The sequence below is a fragment of the Pelodiscus sinensis genome, chromosome 22, assembly GCF_049634645.1.
Source record: "Pelodiscus sinensis isolate JC-2024 chromosome 22, ASM4963464v1, whole genome shotgun sequence".
NCBI lineage: Eukaryota > Metazoa > Chordata > Testudines > Trionychidae > Pelodiscus > Pelodiscus sinensis.
This window is the reverse complement of record NC_134732.1, coordinates 15783973-15805468: the sequence shown is the minus strand read 5'-3', so window position 1 is coordinate 15805468 and position 21496 is coordinate 15783973. Positions and strand designations below refer to the sequence as shown.

General features: G+C 44.8%; 1 protein-coding gene across 14 annotated transcripts in view; it reads left to right on the top strand.

The window, feature by feature from the left end:
- TSC1 (TSC complex subunit 1) overlaps positions 1 to 21496 on the top strand; it is a 75627-nt gene that overhangs the window by 12173 nt on the left and 41958 nt on the right. For 9 of the 14 annotated variants that reach the window (XM_075905793.1, XM_025178285.2, XM_075905799.1 and 6 more), the window contains 2 exons: positions 1087 to 1149; positions 17677 to 17869. In XM_075905793.1, the coding sequence (XP_075761908.1) occupies positions 17764 to 17869 (106 nt within the window). In that variant the 5' untranslated portion in view covers positions 1087 to 1149; positions 17677 to 17763. Of the gene's footprint in view, positions 1 to 1086; positions 1150 to 15820; positions 15916 to 17676; positions 17870 to 21496 lie in introns of all 14 variants that reach the window. The other 5 variants (XM_075905797.1, XM_075905794.1, XM_075905796.1 and 2 more) reach the window with 2 other exon arrangements.

Sequence of the window (21496 nt, the reverse complement as noted above, 5' to 3'; positions counted from 1 at the left end):
AAGTGTGTGTGTGTGTGTGTGTGTGTGTGTGTGTGTGTGTGTGTGTGTGTGTGTGTGTGTGTATTAAAAAGAGTACTTTATAAAAAAGGTTGAGAAACACTTTTACTTTAAATGATTAAACAGATTAAGCATTTTAACTTTCTCATGTAATTTATCAAACTTCATTTAAAATAAAGTAAAATATTAATTTATGTTCAACACAAAAGGTTTCAATGTTTTCTTTATTTATGGCAGAGGTGGGGAACCTTTTCTTGGTTGGGGGCCACTGACCCACAGAAAAATCAGATGGGGACCACACAAGTGAGAAGCCAAAAAACCTCAACCTTCACTGATGTGGCTCCTAACTGAGATATCTCACTCTTCTGTGGCACTCCAGCCCCACATGATGAGGAGAAGGGACAGGGAGAACTGAGGTTCAGGGCTTCCCATAGTTCAGGTTTACTTTTCTGGGGTTTCAGAGTTAATGGATTTTGTGGACCCTGTTAGGCTTTGGGATGGGGACAAAAATGAGGGGTTCAGTGTGTGGGACAGGGCTGCCAGCAAGTCCTGTTACTACCATGACACACTTCCTGAGTCTGCTGCTATCTTGGGTGTCACTTCTCCCTCCTCTGCCCCTCACCCGTCTTGCTCTTTCAAGATCTTGCCAGGTCGGGTGGGAGCAGGGTGCTATGCTACAGTGTGAGCTGTAGCTGGTAAGGAGGGGCCATTGGTGGTAGTGGGCTGCCATTGGGAGACAGTGTGTGTGTCCTGGGCCTGCAAGGATAGCAAGCAGCCAGTCCCTGACCTACAGGGTGGCGGTTAGAGCAATGCCATTTTGGGGTGACCTTCCCAAGGCAGCCGTGAACCACTAGTGGTCTGCAGACCACACTTTGAGAACTACTGCTTTTGCCTGTCAAGAACCAGAAGAAGTCACCATGCAGTGTTTTTGGTTGTTCCTCATACTGGGGGCTCATGTTGAAACTCAGGAACTACCAAAACTGCAGAGAAATATTACAGCAGGCTTTTTCAGCTGCTTTATAACAACGTTAATGGTAGCATATACTAACCTCTCTGGTTGTTTTTGTTTTGTTTTGTTTTTCAATTCAGTGATCATGAAAGGTGCCGGATTGACAGCACAGGAAACTGAAGTCCTACTTGTCCACAGAACAGGTACAGGATAACCAATATCAGTAAAAAAAAAACTTTCCCCACACATTCTATTACAGTGCAATCCTGACTTTGAGGAACTTCCTCTGAGGGGGGAGAACAGTTCAGACTTGTAAAATGTACCCAAAACCTACTAGCTAGAGCTAAATACAAAAAGGTAGATCCCTCACCGGTGAGATCATTGGAGTGGGAGGGAAGCCTAGTGAGAAGACAATGTCCTTCTGTGCTGTCAGCAACTGTTAAGTGTGTTGTTCCTAGCTACTGCTGGCAGGAGGGAAACTCTCTCATTTGCATCAGGTTTTGGCTAGTAAAGCATCTTTACCTGAATCTCTTCCCTAGCTGCTAGAAGGGAGGAGGCTGTACCAACTGGGCTGGAGTGCTCCCCACCCACGACAGGCCCCACGGGGCTGGAGTAGCAAGGGTGCCCCAGTAAGGGTGATGCTTATAGTTAACCATTCACATCCGAGTTCTACCCTTTCTCAAACTTTGTTGTTTTCATTCCTTTTCATTGTCTTTATTAATAGCTTTTCCAGGTAGCATTAGGAGTATGACAATGATTTGATTCATGATTCATTGCTGCTCATAACATTCCTAACATTTGCCCTGAGACTGCCCAGAGTTTTATTATCTTCACACTGTTTTTTGGTGAAGCTATGAAAAGCTGTAGACTGTGGAGCCATCCCTGCATTTATTTACAAACATAAGAACTAGGAATGTAACTTAAAAAAAATGAGCTAAATCCTCCCCTTCTCCCGAGGGGTTCTTGGAATTCCTGTTGATGCTCTGAGTAACAATCTTCCCCTCTCCCTCATTCCAAACACCTTTCAAAGATCACTGCTTTTTGCTTTACTTCTGACAAAGTATGTAAAGAGCCAGTTAGTTTCTCCTTATGCAATCAGAGGGATTGCTCTTGAGTGATGCCCAACTAAGAAGAGGGAGACTAGATCAGATTCTGAATTTCACTTTGCAGAACAGCATGCAACTCATTAAATAACATGTCTGTAGGCCAGGAAAGTCGTCTTTTTAAAACTTCAAAAAGTTTTTTGTGGTGATGGAAAAGTAATATATTGGGATCAGCCAGTTTCTATGAATCTAGGACCTTTCAAATATAAAAGTGTAAGCTTGTGTGACTGTTATTCTGGAGCTTGGAGAGTTTGATTTTTGTTAGTTCCTGACCAGTTTTTGCAATGTATATGCAGCAGCACCTACCGTAATAGGGGTTTCAGGCTGTACTGTATTTCTGCATTACAGTATATGGTAGATTGGGTTCAGGCCTTGAAATTGGCATTAATATTTGTCTTTTCAGAAAAGCAGGTATAACACTGTATTGCCCTTCCCAATGCTGGGAGCAAAACATTAAAAAAAAGTAACAAAAATGATTAGGGGTATGGAATGGCTGCCATATGAGAAGAGATTAATAAGACTGGTGCTTTTCAGCTCGGAAAAGAAACCACTAAGGGGGGGATATGATAGAGGTCTATAAAATCATGCGTGGTATAGAGAAAGTGAATAAAGAAGTTATTTACTCCTTCCCATGACACAAGAACAAGGGGTCACCAAATGAAATTAATAGGCAGTAGGTTTAAAACAAATGAAGTGTTTCTTCACACAACACATAGTCAACCTGTGAAACTCCTTGCCAGAGGATGTTGTGAAGGCCAAGATTTTAACAGGTTAAAAAAAGTGTTAGCCGTTAATGGACTTACCCAGAACTATTAGCCAGGATAGGCAGGAATGGTGTCCCCTAGCTTCTATTTTTCAGAAGTGGGGAAGGGTGACAGGGAATGGTTCACTTGATCGTTTCCTGTTCTGTTCATTCCCTCTGGGGTAACTGGCATTGGCCACTGTCTAAAGACAGGTTACTGGGCTAGATGTACCTTAGGTCTGACCTAGTATGTCCATTCTTATGCATGCTGGCAGTTTGGACTACATCCTTTTGCTGTAGACCCATGCACACTCTCGTTACCTTTGTTTTTGGGAATAAGACAGTATTAAATGTTTTAAGAGACAGTCATTTTTCCATATGGCATGTTGGAGAATTTAAATCAAAATGCAGATGACTTGGGTCATTTTTTTTAATTTTCAGAATTACTTTTCAGAATGTGTTTTAATGCAGTGTGATGAGTGAAACTGCACAAATCAGGAAATTCAAAGCAGCGGTTCCCACAGTGACCAGAATTCTGCTGCCCTGTACTTGTATTAATGTATGCTCTTAAATTTGTGTTTTATGCAGCATGGCCTCATAGCAGCTGTTGTCAGGAAATTCATTTGTGGTTAGGCTGCACTGTACATAGCTAAGTCACATACTGAGCAGCATAACGTAATACAAATACAGGCAGGCCATGGGGATTCTGGTTACAGTGGGAACCGTAACTTACAGTTTTCCGATTTGTGCAGTAAGGATGTTAAATTGTGGTTATCTGGCTAATCATGTAGTTGATACCATTTGTATTGACTACGCAATTGGTCGATTAGGAACTCTCTGTGGAGCCACAGTGGGGGTAGCTCCAGGATCCAGCTCAAGCAAGAACTGAGTAGTGCCAGCACCAGGAGCCACCCGCGCTGTGGCTTTGCATTTTAAATGTAGTAAGAGCCCGGCAGCGGCAGCCTCTCCTTTGCTCCCCCTCCCCACCCACCCCGCTGCCTCTGATAGAAGCAGTGTGAGAGAGAGGGAAGGCGCCACCTCAGAGACCGTGCTGGGGGGAAACCAGCTTTTAAGCTGTCTCCCCCAGCACCGGTTCTTGCTCCTCCCCCTTGCTGCCTCTGATATAGAGGCCGTGGGTGGTAGTGGGGGGCAATGCGATTAGTCAATACTTCAGTCGACTGCTCATTAACATCCCTATTGTGCATTGACTTCCACTCGCAGTATTTCATTAAAGCAGTTTTCAAAAATTAAATATGCTTCTTCTTACCGCAAGGTAATGACTCTGTCTTTTTGTTTTTCATTTAACATATTTGAGTTAAGACTATTGGAATTAAAAGTGATTGGAGGATCTCATTGTCAGTCAAATTATGGAAAGTGTGAGGTTTTCTGATCTAAAACATTAGAGACCAATAGATTGCATATAGAAGGCTTTTACTAGGCGCTGTTTGCCAAACTTCTATCAAGTTGTATTTGTCACAGTTGATAATTCTGGATGCTTCCTTGTTGAAAAGAGATTGTTTTTACAATTTTAGATGTTTGTATCTCTTCTATGTGAAGAAGCTTTAAATAATTGACTCCTGTTCTGTAGATGAGTGGAACCTCCATTCCAGGACCAGAGTGTCCCGGTGGAGAGCTGGAAGCCCTGAGGGCCAACAGGACAGCAGGCTACCAGATAGCTGTCCTGCAGTGGGGCTTCCAGGTGGGACCGGGAGGGCGGAGCCAGGCCAAGCCTGGGGGGTGGGGCCCAGTGGCAGAGGGGCCAGAAATGAGCTCCCCTGGTCCAGCAAAATACCTCATTCAGGACTACTCAGGTCCTGATGATACTGGACCAGGGAAGTCCAACCTGTGTAGTCAAATTAAGCCTCATCCTGCTTCTTTCTTTCCTTCTTTTATTAATGGACAAGCACTCCAAGATGAATAGGCATTTTCTGTGCATACCTAGATTAGGATCAATAAGCATTGCCCTTCGTAGTTATTTGAGAAGCTGCCTCTTCACTAAATTGCTTTTTTGGTTATTCTTTTAGTGTGCTATTAGCACAACTCTTCTCAAAATCAAAATTGTATTAAGTGTTTTGGTTTTTTCCCTAGGCCTTCTAAGATTGTAGCGTTGAGAAGTAGAACGTTTCCTTCATGCTTTACCTTCTTTAAAGAACCTTTAACTCTTAATCTGTACACTGAGGTTCAGGCTCTTTCACAGAATCATAGAACCGGAAGGGACCTCGAGGTCATCGAGTCCAGTCCCCTGCCCTCACGGCAATAATAAGCACTGTCTAAATCATCCCTGACAGGTGTCCGTCTAACCTGCTTTTAAATATCTCCAGTAATGGAGATTCTGCACCCCCCCCCAGGCAATTTATTCCAGTGTTTAACCACCTGACAGTTAGGAAGTTTTTCCTAACATCCAATCTAAACCTCTCTTGCTACAGTTTAAGCCCATTGATTCTTGTCCTATTCTCAGAGGCCCAGGAGAACAAAGAGAATTTGCCTCCTCTTTCGAAAAATGTCTCCCTCCTCCTTGTAAAAATCACTATCATGTCCCCTCTTAGTCTACTCTTTTCTAAACTAAACAAGCTCAATTCTTTCAGTCTTCCTTCATAGCTCATGTTTTCTATACCTTTAATCATTTTTGTTGTTCTTCTCTGGACCTTATCTAATTTCTCCACATCTTTCTTGAAATGTGGTGCCCAGAACTGGACACAATACTACAATTGAGGCCTAAACAGCACAGACTAGAGCGGAAGAATGACTTCTCGTGTCTTGCTTACAACACTCCTGTTAATGCATCCCAGAATCATGTTTGCTTTTTTTGCAACAGTGTCACACTGTTGACTCATGTTTAACTTGTCGTCCACTATGACCCCTTAATCCCTTTCAGCGGTACTTCTTCCTAGACAGTCACTTCCCATTCTATTTGTGTGAAACTGATTGTTCCTTCCTAAGAGCAGTACTTTGCATTTGTCCTTATTTAAACTTCATCCTATTTACCTCAGACCATTTCTCTAGTTTGGTCTGGGGTGAGGACAAACATAAGGGGTTCATTTTGACCTCATTTGATCCCTAATGAGGGGATCATTTTGAATTATGACCGTATCCTCCAAAGCAATTCCAACCCCTCCCAGCTTGGTATCATCTGCAGACTTAATAATCATACTCTCTATGCTATCATCTAAATCATTGATGAAGATATTGAACAGAACCGGTCCTAAAACAGACACTTGCGGAACTTCTCTTGTTATGCCCTTCCAGCATGATTTAGAGATGGGAATGACTATTCGACTTGTTGCTTCCTCCCCCTTGCTGCCTCTATCAGAAAGAGGCAGCAAGTGGGGGGAAGAGAGGGGTACTTCAAAGAAGCAGCGCTGCGTGCAGCCTGGGGCCAGCTGAGGTTTCCCCAGACTGCACGTGGCATTTCAAAGCGGCAGCACTGCGTGGAGCCTGGGATCAGCAGAGAACTCCCCTGCTGACCATGGGCTCTGTGTGGCACTGCCGCTTTGAAATGCTGCAGAGAGCCTGATGATCCCTATCGATGAATCGAATAGTCAGTGAAAAATGCATCGACTATTCGATTAGTCAGTTACTCAGTATTTAACATCCCTAGCATGATTGTGAACCATTAATAACTACTCTCTGAGAATGGTTGTCCAGCCAGTTATGCACCCACCTTATGGTAGCCATGTGCTCTCTGATACACACTTCACTGCCTCTGGGGAGAGCCATAGTTGAGTGGCAGTATGGAGATACTTACTTAGATTGGGTGGTCCTATGGTACCTTAGAGACTAACAAAAAACACACAATAAAGCTTATTTTTGTTAGCCTCTAAGGTGCCACAATATTATCATAGAATACTAGGACTGGAAGGGACCTCGAGAGGTCATCGAGTCCAGTCCCCTGCCCTCATGGCAGAACCAAATACTGTCTAGACCATCTCTGATAGACATTTATCTAACCTACTCTTAAATATCTCCACAGATGGAGATTCCACAACCTCCCTGGGCAATTTATTCCAGTGTTTGACTACCCTGACAGTTAGGAACTTTTTCCTAATGTCCAACCTAAACCTCCCTTGCTGCAGTTTAAGCCCATTGCTTCTTGTTCTATCCCCAGAGGCCAAGATGAACAAGTTTTCTCCCTCCTCCTTATGACACCCTTTATAGATATCTGAAAACTGCTATCATGTCCCCCCTCAGTCTTCTCTTTCTAAACTAAACAAACCTAATTCCTTCAGCCTTCCCTCATAGGTCATGTTCTCTAGACCTTTAATCATTCTCGTTGCTTTTCTCTGGGCCCTCTCCAATTTCTTCACATCTCTCTTGAAATGCAGTGCCCAGAACTGGACACACTACTCCAGTTGAGGCCTAACCAGCGCAGAGTAGAGCGGAAGAATGACTTCTCGTGTCTTGCTCACAACACTCCTGTTAATGCATCCCAGAATCACGTTTGCTTTCTTTGCAATGGCATCACACTGCTGACTCCTATTCAACTTGTGGTCCACTATAACCCCTAGATCCCTTTCTGTCGTACTCCTTCCCAGACAGTCGCTTCCCATTCTGTATGTATGAAACTGATTGTTCCTTCCTAAGTGGAGCACTTTGCATTTGCCTTTATTAAACTTCATCCTATTTACCTCAGACCATTTCTCCAATTTGTCCAGGTCATTTTGAATTATGACCCTATCCTGCAGATTAGTCGCAACACCTCCCAGATTGGTATCATCTGCAAACTTAATAAGCGTACTTTCTATACCAATATCTAAATCGTTGATGAAGATATTGAACAGAGCTGGTCCCAAAACAGGCCCCTGCGGATCCCCACTTGTTATACCTTTCCAGCAGGATTGTGAGCCATTAACAACTACTCTCTGAGAACGGTTATCCAGCCAGTTATACACCCACCTTATAGTAGCCCCATCTAAGTTGTATTTACCTAATTTATTGATAAGAATATCATGCGAGACCGTATCAAACGTCTTCCTAAAGTCTAGGTATACCACATCCACTGCTTCTCCCTTATCCAAAAGACTCGTTATCCTATTAAAGAAAGCTATCAGATTGTTTTGACATGATTTGTTCTTTACAAATCCATGCTGGCTGTTCCCTATCACCTTGCCACTTTCCAAGTGCTTACAGACGGTTTCCTTAATTACTTGCTCCATTATCTTCCCTGGCACAGAAGTTAAACTAACTGGTCTGTAGTTTCCTGGGTTGTTCTTATTTCCCTTTTTATAGATGGGCACTATATTTGCCCTTTTCCAGTCCTCTGGAATCTCTCCTGTCTCCCATGATTTTCCAAAGATGATAGCTAGAGGCTCAGATACCTCCTCTATCAGCTCCTTGAGTATTCTAGGATGCATTTCATCAGGCCCTGGTGACTTGCAGGCTTCTAACTTTTCTAGGTGATTTTTAACTTGTTCTTTTTACCTTCTAAAACTACCCCCTTCCCATTAGCATTCACTATGTTAGGAGTTCCTTCAGACTTCTCAGTGGAAGACCGAAACAAAGAAGTCAATGAGCATCTCTGCCATTTCCAAGTTTCCTGTTACTGTTTCTCCCTCCTCGGTGACTAGTGGGCCTACCCTCTCCTTGGTCTTCCTCTTGCTTCTAATGTATTTATCAAAAGTCTTCTTGTTTCCCTTTACTCCGGTAGCTAGTTTGAGCTCATTCTGTGCCTTTGCCTTTCTAATCTTGCCCCTGCATTCCTGTGCTATTTGCCTATATTCATCCTTTGTAATTTGTCCTACTTTCCATTTTTTATATGACTCCTTTTTATTTTTAGATCATGCAAGATCTCGTAGTTAAGCCAAGGCGGTCTTGTGCCATATTTTCTTTCTTTCTGACACATCGGAATAGCTTGCTTTTGGGCCCTTAACAATGTCCCTTTGAAAAACTGCCAGCTCTCCTCAGTTTTTCCCCTCAGTCTTGATTCCCATGGGACCTTACCTATCAGCTTTCTGAGCTTACCAAAATCCGCCTTCCTGAAATCCATTGTCTTTATTTTGCTGTTCTCCCTTCTACCCTTCCTTAGAATTGTGAACTCTGTGATTTCATGATCACTTTCACCCAAGCTGCCTTTCACTTTCAAATTCTCAACTAGTTTCTCCCTATTTGTTAGCATCAAATCTAGAACAGCTTCCCCCCGGTAGCTTTTTTCAACCTTCTGAAATAAAAAGTTGTCTCCAATGCAGTCCAAGAACTTATTGGATAGTCTGTGCTCCGCTGTGTTATTTTTCCAACATACATCTGGATAGTTGAAGTCCCCCATCACCACCAAATCTTGGGCTTTGGATGATTTTGTTAGTTGTTTTAAAAAAGCCTCGTCTACTTCTTCCACCTGGGTAGGTGGCCTGTAGTAGACTCCTAGCATGACATCACCTCTGTTTTTAATCCCTTTTAGCCTAACCCAGAGACTCTCAACACTTCCATCTCCTATATCCATCTCCACCGCACTCCAAGTGTGTTCATTTTTTAATGTATAAGGCAGCACCTCCTCCCTTTTTTCCCTGTCTATCCTTCCTGAGCAAGCTGTACTCTTCTATAGAAACATCCCAATCGTGTATTATCCCACCAAGTTTCTGTGGTGCCATCAATGTCATAATTGTACTTATTTATTAGTGATTCCAGTTCTTTCTGCTTATTTCCCATACTTCTCGCATTTGTATATAGGCATCTAAGATCCTGATTTGACCTTGCCTCCCAGTTTTGCCCTGACCCTCTTTTCTCTCTGCCATTGTAGCCCACGCTCCCTCCCATTTCTGACCCATCTCCCAGGTCCCCATGTTCTCCATTTACCTGTGGGCTTTGCTCATCTGTCCCCGTTGAACCTATTTTAAAGCTCTCCTCAGTAGGTTAGCTATTCTGTGTCCAAATAGGGTCTTCTCCCTCCTTGAAAGGTAGACACCACCCTGCTTAGCAGTCCTTCCCATGGTCGAGGAAGCCAAAGCCCTCCTGGCGACACCATCTTCGCCAGGCATTCACCTCCAGGATGCACCTGTCTTTGCCCGGGCCCCTACCTTCAACAGGAAGGATCGAAGAGAATACCACCTGTGCTCCAAACGCCTTTATCCATACTCCCAGAGCCCTGTAGTCACTCTTGATCTGCTCAGTGTCACACCTCACAGTATCATTAGTGCCCCACATGGATGAGTAGCATGGGGTAGTAGTCAGAGGGCCGGATAATCATCGACAATGCCTCCGTAACATCTCAGATATGGGCTCCCAGCAGACAGTATACCTCCCGAGATGAAATGTCAGGGCGACATATGGGCGCCTCCGTCCCCCTCAGAAGAGAGTCTCCGACCACCACTACCTTACGTTTCCTATTCGCAGTGGTGGCAGCAGACCTCCCAGCCTTGAGGGTACGGGGCTTCTCCTCCTCCGGTGTAGGGGGTGATTGCTTTTCTCCTGCATAAAGAAGAGCATAAGGGTTTCTTAGTACCATGGCGGGAGGGTTTGGAGCAGGGGTGGAGCAGTGCCTGCTGCCAGAAGTAACCAGCTGCCACTGTGCACCCTGAGCCGTCTCCTCCTCCTCCAGTGGTGTGTCCACAGTCCTGTGTACCGGGACAGCTACCTCAGCTGTCTCCTCATGAACACGGTCCAGGAATTCCTCATGGATGTGGATGCTCCTCAACCTAGCCACCTCCTCCTGTAGCTCTCCCACCTGCTGCTTGAGAGATTCCACCAGCAGGCACCTTTCGCATTGGATGATCTCCCCAGCCTGGATATCAATAAGTGGGAATTGCAAGCCACAGTCCCTGCAAAACTACACCAGGATCTGGGTAGAGGCATCCATGTTCAGGTTATATGTCTGGCTACAGGCGCCGGTGGAGGAGACAGAAGCCGTGCTGGCACAGGTGTTGCGGGTCTTCCTGACTGTTGTAGGCCTCCCTCTGCCAGACTCCCTCTCAAACTCCCCTGTCTGTAGCTCCTGTCCGCTTTGCTCCCTGGTCGCTCTGCCTCTGGCTTTTGAAGCCTGCTTGCTCAGGCCAGGCCTGCCTTGTTATGCGTTGTTTTTAAAGTTACAGACTAAGGGTACATCTAGACAGCAAGCTTCTTTGATAAGAGAGCATCCACAGCTCAAAATCGGATCAAAAAAGCGATCTGCTTTTTCGAAAGAGAGCATCCAGACTGCATGGATGCTCTCTCGAAAGAAAGCCCTGATTGCTATTCACAGAATGGCCACCAGGGCACGTGTGCTTTTTCGATTGCCTCTTCTTTCAAAAAAAAGTCCCTGTTCTGCATCCACACACGCCTTTTTTCGAAAGAGCTCTTTCAAAAAAGACGTTCTTCCTCGTAATTTGAGGTTTACCAATGTTGAATTTCCCCCCGCCCCGTGTTCTTTCGATTTAATTTTGAACGAACGCGATTGCAGTGTGGACACAGATGAAGTTTTTTCAAAAAAAGGGCAGGTGTTTTTTTTTTTTTTTTTTTAAATGTAGTCTAGACATACTCTAACATGGTTATGCCTCTGAGATTTATTTCGATCACTTTAACTCAAAGAGTAGTCCCTTGCCTCCTCTGATATTGTTGTGTGATGGGGGAGGAGGGTATTACCCTTCACTTACTTAATGTTACCCCTCTTATCCTCACTAGCTAAACCTCATAGAGTGCTTCAGCAAATTATCCTTGCATCTACAAAGGCTGACCCTTTCTGATTTCTAAAATTAACCTTGTCTTTATTAACCAACTAGCCCATGTTTTAAAATAATAAAGCTAATCCATTTTAACACTTCAATAGCAACTCTTGGGGGGAAAGTACAACTTAAACAGTCTTGTTTCTGTGCTCCAGATTAACCAGGGGATTTCCATGTTTGCTTTATTTTATGTTAATGATGTGGTATGTGATATGCTCCTTGTTTAGCACAGTCCTAATTCTTATCTATTGGTATTTATTTTCCAGATAATTATACTGTAAAATCAGTAGTTTTCTTTCCAGTTTGAGTGTAACAGTTGATTATAAAATAACTTCTAAAATGAGACTTAACACTGGCTCTCGCTTGGAATTAGAGACTTATGTTTCCATTCAGACTGTCAAGCTATCAACATTGCAATATAAAGCTGACCTGAAAACCAGACGATGGCAAATGTCTAGTTTACTTGGGTACTGACAAGGTAACTGGTTTCAACTGTTCAGCCTAGATTTCAGTATTTGCAGAATTCACATTGTGGTAAGATTAAAACCAGGCTTTTTAAGGTTATTTGATCAAAACTAGTCTTTCTATCACAGAAACAGATTTTAATTGGTAATAGTTGCTTATTCAGCACAAATTGATCGGAGATTTGGTAATCTAGTAAATGTTTAATTGGCTTTATATTAATGATGTTAAGAGGTAGGTAATTGGGTAATCATGCAGTCGATACAATTTGTATCGACTACACGATTAGCCTATCAGGGAAGGCACTCAGAAGGCACTACACCCTGCTATAGCTCTGCAATTTAAATATAGTAAGAACCAGGCACACAGGCAGCCTAACCCCTACCACATTAAAACTGCAGAGCCTGAATGGGTGTAGCTCCTGGTCCCGGGACTGAGCCAGGCTTGCTCAGTCCTGGTTCGCGCCAGGTCTAGCAGCCTCTGCAGCCAGTCCTGGCTGTCATGGACAGGGGCTGCTGCTGGAACAGCCTCTCCTGACCCCCTGCACTGCACTGGCGGGGGAGGAGGATGTAAGTGGCACTGCAGAGATGGTGCTGGGGGAACCGGCTTTTAAGCTGACTCCCCCCAGCACCGACTACTGCTTTTTCCCCCCCCTTGCTGCCTCTGATATAGAGGCAGCAAGTAGGGGGAATGTAAGTAGTTGACTACCTGGTAAGCCTAGGCTTATGGGGTGGTAGACTAATCGACTACTCTTTTACGTCCCTACTTGATACCATATTTTTCCTTGAAGGAACAAAAGTGAGTTTACTCAGAATTTTACAAAACTGAAATGAAAATATCAGAATTTAGTCCTTCAAGGTAGAAAAAGAGGGGAAACTTGTAAATTTTTAGTTTACATACCGCATGATTTAGTATATTGCTTGATTCATGGGTGAGGTTAAAGGGACTTTACAGTTTCCTTTAAGAATACATTACACTGGAAGACAGCTTTTTCTCAGGTGTTATGAAGCACTGTAGTTGCAAGTTGGATAAAGAATGTGATTAAATTTCTCATGTATTTAGCATGGAATACTTCTGGATGAGAGATTAAAAATACATTTTTTCTGACTTGCAAGGCTTGCCCTCCATATTAAGGTGAAGCAATTTCTTTTCTGCTTCTGACAATGAATTGTCTCTGTTTTTTCCCAACAAGGACTGAAGTAATCTCAATATATAAATGAAAGTGCTAACTGTGGGTGTGACTCTGAACCTTGTATCCCACCCAGTTTCTTAATCCTGGATATTAAAGTCCTGATAAAGTTGACACTGACTGATTCTACTGCAAAACAGTCTAATGGGTAAACAGCATCCCATTCTACTGCTTCCCCCATCATAGACTGTGGTCTTCTTGATACTGTTGATTTAGTTCTTGACTTCAAGATAACAGAGCAAGATACTTTCAGTGAGCTTTTTCTCTAGTTTGCTGCTTGTTAGTATTTCATGTTTCATCTTATGTTTTTAAATGCTGAGACTTAACTATTTCTCAAGTAACTTGTTTACCTGTTCCTTACCCATTATGCTAAATGCTTAGCCTGCTACTGTCTAGCTAAATATGATCTCTGACTTTGAGGGTTCCAAACATAAGATGGCATTTACTCCAGGAAAGTCTTAACACTGTTTGCCACTCTTGGTGTATTCTTTAGATTGTGATTTCTGGGCAATAAACCTGGATTCCAGCATTATTTATTGTGGACTCAAGTAGGACAGGATATGTATAAATCTGTTTTGACTCCTTGTCCACTGAAGCTTATCTTTGTCACTTCCTGTTTGTGATGTGCTGTTAACTCTACTTGTTCCCTTTACAAAGTTAGATGGGCTGGCTGTCGACTAAAAAAAATGTGATTTGTATTTTTCACAATTGTACCTATATAGGAGATAAAATTATCCTACCTGTAGCTCATCTATCTTATTTCATGAAAGCCAAACAAGAAATTGGAAATGTCAGTGTGCGGGTTTTCTGCTAGTCTAGTGTTTTTTATACCTTTTAGGTAAATAAAATCATCCTGTCCAATTTAATAAGATTCTGCATGTCTTAATTGGAATGTAGAAAGGCTGACTTAAGATAGTTTACTGGCATTACCTGGGAAGGTTGATAAGAACATAAGACTGGCCGTACTGGGTCAGACCAAAGGTCCATCTAGCCCAGTATCCTATCTGCTGACAGTGGTCAGCACCAGGTGCCCCAGAGAGGGTGGACCAAAGACAGTGATCAAGCGATTTGTCTCCTGCCTTCCCTCTCCAGCCTCTGACAAACAGAGGCCAAGGACACCATTTATCCCCTGGCTTAATAGCCTTTTATGGACCTAACCTCCATGAAATTATCTAGCTTCTCTTTAAAATCTATTATAGTCCTAACCTTCACAGCCTCCTCTGGCAAGGAGTTCCACAGGTTGACTACACACTGTGTGAAGAAGAACTTTCTTTTATTAGTTTTAAACCTGCTACCCATTAATTTCATTTGATGTCCTCTAGTTCTTCTATTATGGGAACTAATAAATAACTTTTCTTTATCGGCCCTCTCCACACCACTCATGATTTTATAGACCTCTATCATATCTCCCCTCAGTCTCCTCTTTTCTAAACTGAAAAGTCCCACTCGCTTTAACCTTTCCTCATATGGGACCTGTTCCAGACCCCTAATCATTTTAGTTGCCCTTTTCTGAACCCTTTCCAAGGCCAAAATATCTTTTTTGAGGTGAGGAGACCACATCTGTACACAGTATTCAAGATGTGGGCATACCATAGTTTTATACAGGGGCAGTAAGATATTCTGGGTCTTATTTTCTATCCCTTTCTTAATAATTCCTAGCATCCTATTTGCCTTTTTGACCGCCGCTGCACTCTGTGTGGAAGTTTTCAGAGAACTGTCCACGATAACTCCAAGATCTCTTTCCTGATTTCTCGTAGCCAAATTAGCTCCCATCATACTGTACGTATAGTTGGGGTTATTTTTCCTGATGTGCATTACTTTACACTTATCCACATTAAATTTCATTTGCCATTTTGTTGCCCAATCACTCAGTTTGGTGAGATCTTCTTGGAAACCCTTACAGTCTGCTTCTGTCTTGACTATTCTAAATAGTTTGGTATCATCTGCAAACTTTACCACCTCACTGCTTACCCCTTTCTCCAGATCATTTATGAATAAGTTAAACAGGATTGGTCCCAGGACTGACCTTTGGGGGACACCACTAGTTACCTTTCTCCATTCTGAAAATTTACCATTTATTCCTACCCTTTGTTTCCTGTCTTTTAACCAGTTCTCAATCCAAGAAAGATGTTGGTTTAGATTTCCTTTGGAGAAAATAAAGAATGGAATTACATTAGTAAATCATGGAGTTATGCATCAATGTATTCAAAATAGGAATCTGAAAGGTTAATGTTAAAACTCAGGATGTTAGATAGCGGGTAATAGAATAGTCAACTTGCTCCATGTCTACATAACCAAGGCAGTGTGCTGCTGTTCAGTAAGCTGCTGTCTGTGATATGCAGGGCTCGACAAATCAGGCAATCTACTCGCCTGTGATGTGTTGATTTTAGCCCAGTGCTGCTGTGCAGCTTCCACGCGGCTGGCAAGCAGGGTTTGCTGCTGCTTGGTGAGCCCTGGTGATATGCTTATTAAGCAGCAGCATAGGGCAGAAGAGGGAACAAAGAATAATATTTCTTATGTATTAATGGCTTCTTCAGTCTCAGATAATGACTTAATGGGATGGGAAAGAGGAAGGAAGCTGGAAATATTGGCTGGGGGGCTATATGTTGTGAGAAATGATGGGCAAAGGAGGTGGCGAAAGGTAGAGAGACGTCGGTCTTCTCCATGCTTAAAGTTACTCTAACAACCAGATTATAAAATTATCAAGGTTTTGGAGCATAGACCATGGATGAGATTTCTTTCTCTTGTTAGCAACCACCAGAAAATATTTCAAAGCAGGATCGTTATCCCCATTCCACGATCACAAAATATACAGGATTGAGAGAGGAGCACTGAGGAATCACATGGTAACTATGTGGATTCGTTGAAAGACCACTTTCCTGGGACCATTCCTAGCTCTTCCACTGGCCTGCTGGGGCAAGTCATTTCACCCTTCTGTGCCTCAGGTTCTGTAAAATGGTGATAATGATGTAAAGCTGAGATTTTTCCAATGGAATGCAGTACATAAAAGCAATAGGTGTAGATGTACTTTGAGTGCTACAGTGGTGCAGCTGCACTGATGAAGCACTTCAGTGTAGACATTACCCTTGCTGATGAGAGAGTTATTCCATTGGTGTATAGTTCAGTGTTTCCCAAATAGAGCTCCATGGAACCCCGGGGTTCCACAAAGTGAAAGTAAGGGTTCCCCTAGAACCCGATCACTCCCCCCGCCCCGAGCCGGTCTTAGGGGACAGACGAGCCGGGCTACCATTTTCAAGGGGCCACCAGCTTTTTTTTCTTGCTTGACAGTTTCCTCCTTCTCCCCCCCCTCCCTTTTGGGGAAGGGGTCAACCAGTTTCCCTCAGCAGGTGTGGTGTGTTGTTTTGTAAAGGGTTCCATGGCCAAATAAAATTGGGAAACACTGGTATAGTTAATCCACTCCCCCAAGTGGTGATAGTTAGGTCAACAGAAGATAGCATAAAGTTGACAGTCTAAATCTGTACCGGGATTAGGTTGGCATAGCTAATGCGTCTCAATGGTTTGGATTTTTCACACCTATGAGGGACGTAGTTATGGTGATATAAGTTCCCAGTGTAGACCAGCCAAGGGTCTCTTGATTACCTAGCTGTAGCAGTATATCACTTGCACACCTGTGTGAGAACTAGAACTGTCTAAATGACCATTATACCCAGCCAACAATTTTTTCTCTTTCTATGTAAAATCCAGGAAACTAAATGTCAAAAATGTTGTTCATGTTGCCCAGGAATAGCTTGTGACTTTCCAGAATGTTAAATTCAGCAAAACTCTACGTTTGTGAAATGCAGGAAATACAGAGTCTTGGTAAATGCTAACGCAACTTTAGCTTTGCCTCTTTAAGCAGTGCACAGATACACTTAGGTTACACATCCTCCCACTAAGTCCACCTTACAGTGAATCTGCCCTTGCCCTGTGCTCAAACACTGAGCCTCCTTTCCCAGCACAATATTATAATGTAGTAACTATTACATACCTTTTCACAGCTTCTTCACACTTGAACAGAGGATACCTATCCTTTCCTGTATCCATCATTAGATCCACAGACTGCTCTCCTATCTCAGTTCAGTGCTGACAGTACCTGCAGAAAAGAGGTCCTCAGTGCTTGCTGCTACACCTACTCAGTTCTGTATTGGAAATAATGCAAACTGGAGCTACGTGGTACATATGCACCTCTTTCCTTAGATAATATACTTCGGGGACTCCGACCCATGTCTCTTCAATCACAGCCCTCCCAAACTGCTCCAACATCTTCCTCCACCATTCACTACAGCTACATCTAACACTGTGAATACAGCTGAAGTGCATGCATGTTGTTCCCAGTGGCTGTTGCTGGTTCTGGTGAGGCAGAGTTAAGGTAAATGCTCATGCAGCCGTAACTCTGTATTTCCTGGTCTTCAGAAGTTGGAGGTGTGCTGAACTCAATGTTGTGAAAGGGCACAGGTTATCACTGGCCAGCCTGAACTCCTCACTAATAAAGTTTTCTGGCATTTAACCGTGAAAAGGGATATATTGCAGCTCGTGGTAGAGCAGTGCCGAGATCTTTGAGATAGAGAGATTTTTGTTGTTGTTTGTTTATACTTCTGTCTTCCCAGTTTGGTAGGGGCACCAATGAGGAACCTGATGAAGTTTTAACTTGCACATTCACGTAACACGTGCATAAGCCTATAGTGGTAAACAGAATGGCCCAGCAAGCAAATATTGGTGAGCTCCTCTCTATGTTGGATTCTTCATGTCTGCTCGTCCTGGAAGATATAACAGCTGTCTTCAAAGATAACCTCAATTCTGGTATGTACCTCTTAGATGTTAAACTGGAGGGTTGGAGGAAGCTTTGCACATAAATAAGTAGAACTCTGCACTGATACAAATGTCACCCATGGATACAGATCTCTGCAGATAGACATTGGTATCTGCTGATCTGCGGGGCTCTACTGCACCCAAAAGAGACCAGCATGGAGTTGCTGCTCCTGGGAGCCAGCTCCCTGCACTGGCAGCTCCTCCACAACGTGCTGCTGTACCGCCCCAGCTGTACCACCCTGGATAGGAGATGTGGCTGGGCCCTCCCTCGGAGGGCATAGGGCCTGGGGCAAAACCCTCGCTCCACTGCCCCAGCTGTGGGGAAAAGGGCAACCTCCCACTATAGGCCCCAACCCTGCTCCATCACTTCCCCCTTCCCCAGCAATGTGAGCTGGTGATTACCTGGAGGCTGGTGTGGGGTGGCAGCAGGGGTGCCTCCCCAGACTCACTGTGGCAGTGGGAACCAAAGTGGTAGGCAGCCTTTTCTGCTCTGCCCCACTGCCCTTTCCCAGCCCGCTGCACTTCATTGCAGCGGCAGGAATCAGAGTGCCCTGGGGCACTCCACTTCCTGCTGTTGTGGTGAAGCTGAGTGCCGTGAGTTGGGAAAGGATAGCAGGGCAGAGAACGCTGCTGGGTCTCTCTGGCTCCCGTCACCATGGGTGAGTGCAGGGGGAAGGGTCAGGGAGAGACGACCCCTGCCACTGCCCCTCTCTAGGCCTCCCAGGTAATCCCCTGGGCCCTGCCCATTGGATGGTTGCAGTATCCGCCTTGAACTGTCCGATGGATGGGACGGTTGGGGACAATAAAGCCACACAGCTAGGAGGAGCTGCTTGTGCAGGGCATTGGCTCCTGGAATGACAGCACCACACTTGTCTCCTTTAGCTGCAGCATCTCCTGGGAGTACAGCTCTGTGGATCCGTGAATGCCGATGTCTATCCACAGATATCTGCAGCTGCGGGTAGATATTTGTATCTCTGCAAGTCTCTAGAAATAAGTAAACAGCTGAAGTTCCCTCTCACATCTGCAAATTTGACTGAAGAAATCCTCTATGTTAGAGGCAGTGATTGCATCAAGGATGTAATGCTCCTTATGTTCCTCTTGCTAAAAGAGATGCTTTTTGGAAGATCTGTTAAACTGTAACTCTTGGTTCTTCAAGACTGCTGTCTTGACCTTTATATAAGGCTACTAGAGTTTTGTGATGTACTAAATAGGGATATCAACGTGTAGTCCACTACATGATTAGTTGATAAGCCGTGGCTTATCTGTTAATCTTATCGACTACATGCACTTCCCACCCCCACCCATCTGCTTCTGTATCAGATGCAGCAACAGGGGAGGGGGGGGGGGGAACAGGAGCCGTTGCCGAGAGGAGCTGACTTTAAGCAGGCTCCCCATGAACACCAGATCTGCTTGCGCTCTCCACCCCCTCTGATAAAGAAGCAGCAGCGTGGAGGGTGAGGGTGTCAGGCAGGAGCAGATACATGCGGGGAGCAAAGCACACGTGGGGGCAGAGGCAGTGAGGGGGTTAGGCAGGCAGGAGCCAGTGCTGGGGGGGAGCCGGCATAAAAGCTAGTTTTCCCCCCAGCACCAGCTCTGAGGTGCTGTTTCCCCTCCCTCCTACGCGGAGGAGGGGAGGATGCCGTGAAGCAGCCCCTGCCCACAGGGTGGACAGGGGCTGCTTCCATCCTGTGCTGTTGCCTCTGTATCAGAGGCAGCAGTGTAGGGTGGCAGGTAGGAGCTGGTCTGCACGGGGAGCTGTTATGTGTGTGTGTGTTAGGTTTTTTTTTAAATTGGCTCCCCTGCTCCTGCATGCCACCATGTGCTTCTGCCTCTGATAGAGAGGCAGCAGTGCAGGGTGGCAGGGGGCTCCCGGGAGTGGGGCTGGGAGCGCACTGGCTGCCAGTCCCACTTCTGGGGACTATCAGATAGTTGTGTAACCGGTAAGGTTTCATGCAGTTACATGACTATTCAATTACACGATGGCTTACATCCCTAGTACTAAGTAATATGCACATTCCATGTTGTGAGCAGAGATCATGCTCCCTTTCTACCAAGTATGTCCAAAAAATGAAAGCTTGTTTCATCCACTTCATTTGTATCAAACAATGACGACTTCTTGTGAAATTTTGTTCTGTATTTTGCTTTACAAATCCTTTCCACTACCACTAAGAACATTCCTAAGCTTATCAGTTCCTGGACCCTTTTTACTGAGGAACAGCATCATTGTTGTTAGTTTTTAGGAAGGTTTGTTTTTTCTCTTCCACAATCAGAAAGACAGTTCGGGATGGGAGAATGTAACTGGAAGGTCTCACTTTTAAAAACCTGGGTAACTTCCCAAGGGCACTTTGTACACACAATTAAAAGAATTGTTGCAGAATTGAACACCATTCTTACAATAGAAAAATGTTGTTCATTTTAGTTTGCTAGGTGGCTGCACCCCCTGCTTTCTGCGGTCACCAACCCCCTTCTCTCTGGCGACTTTAGTGGCCAGAGAACATGAGAGCTACGCTCACCAACCCCCTTCTCTCAGGGGGCGAGGCTGCAGGAGCAAGCTGGGGGAAGGGTGTCTAGCCAGGGGGGAGAGGGCAGGAGCAGGCTGGGGGTAGATGTCTGGCCAGGTGGAGGGTGTCGGTGGAAGAAGTGAATGAGGGGGCTGAGGATGCAGGGTCTCGGTGGAGGGTGTGAGTGAGAGGGCTGGGGGTGCAGGATCTTGGCAGAGCAGTGAGTGAGGGGGATAAGTTTGTGGGGTCTTGGTGGAAGGGTTGAGTGAACAGGCTGGGAGTGAGGAGGTTGGGACTGTGGGGGGGGGGTCTCAGCTTGGGGGATATGAGTGAGCAGGTTTGGGATGCGGGATCTCTGCTTCGGAGAGGTGGGGACCACTTACTTGCTTTCATGTGGCTCCCAGCACTGCAGCTCAGGCACTGCCTGCCACTGCTTTTTAGAATCTAGCTAATTTGTTTTACATTAATGGCTTGACTTAAGTCCGATTAATTGAGAACCTTAATTTTCATGCCATTCTATAAATTGAGAGTTTGCCCTCTCCTGTAGTGCTGGCTGTGTTCACTTTGGGTCACCCTACTTCCAAAAAGATATAGCAGACATGGAGAGATTTGCAAGCTAGATAGTGAAAATGATTAGAGACCCAGAAAGATCATGTGTGAAAAGAGACTGAACAGATTGGGACTGAATTGCTAGGGCATGCCAGTACTACACATGTGAATGGATAAGCAGGCACACATTGGGGGTGCCTGTTTCTCATACCATTCCCCCCACCCTGCTGCAGACACGTTTGAAATTCCCCATGGGCACCTAAGACAGGCATGGATTCACTGCCACCCCAGGCCTTGGGTGAGCAGGGTCAGGGTGCAGGAAGTACCAGATACAGCAGGAGCGTACATGCCCATACTGGGGCTGTAGCAACCCTAACCCAGACTATTAACCTTCTCTGGGCAAGGTACCCTCTGCCCTGTCTGTGGCCCCGCCCTCCCTCATTTCCGAAGGTTGCTGAGGCTCCGCCCCTCCCCATTCCTGAGGCTTGCTGAGTTGGGTCATGCTGCCTTGGATCTCTAGCTGGTATTTCCAGAGATAGATGAGGGGCTCCAGCCCTTCCCCTACCCC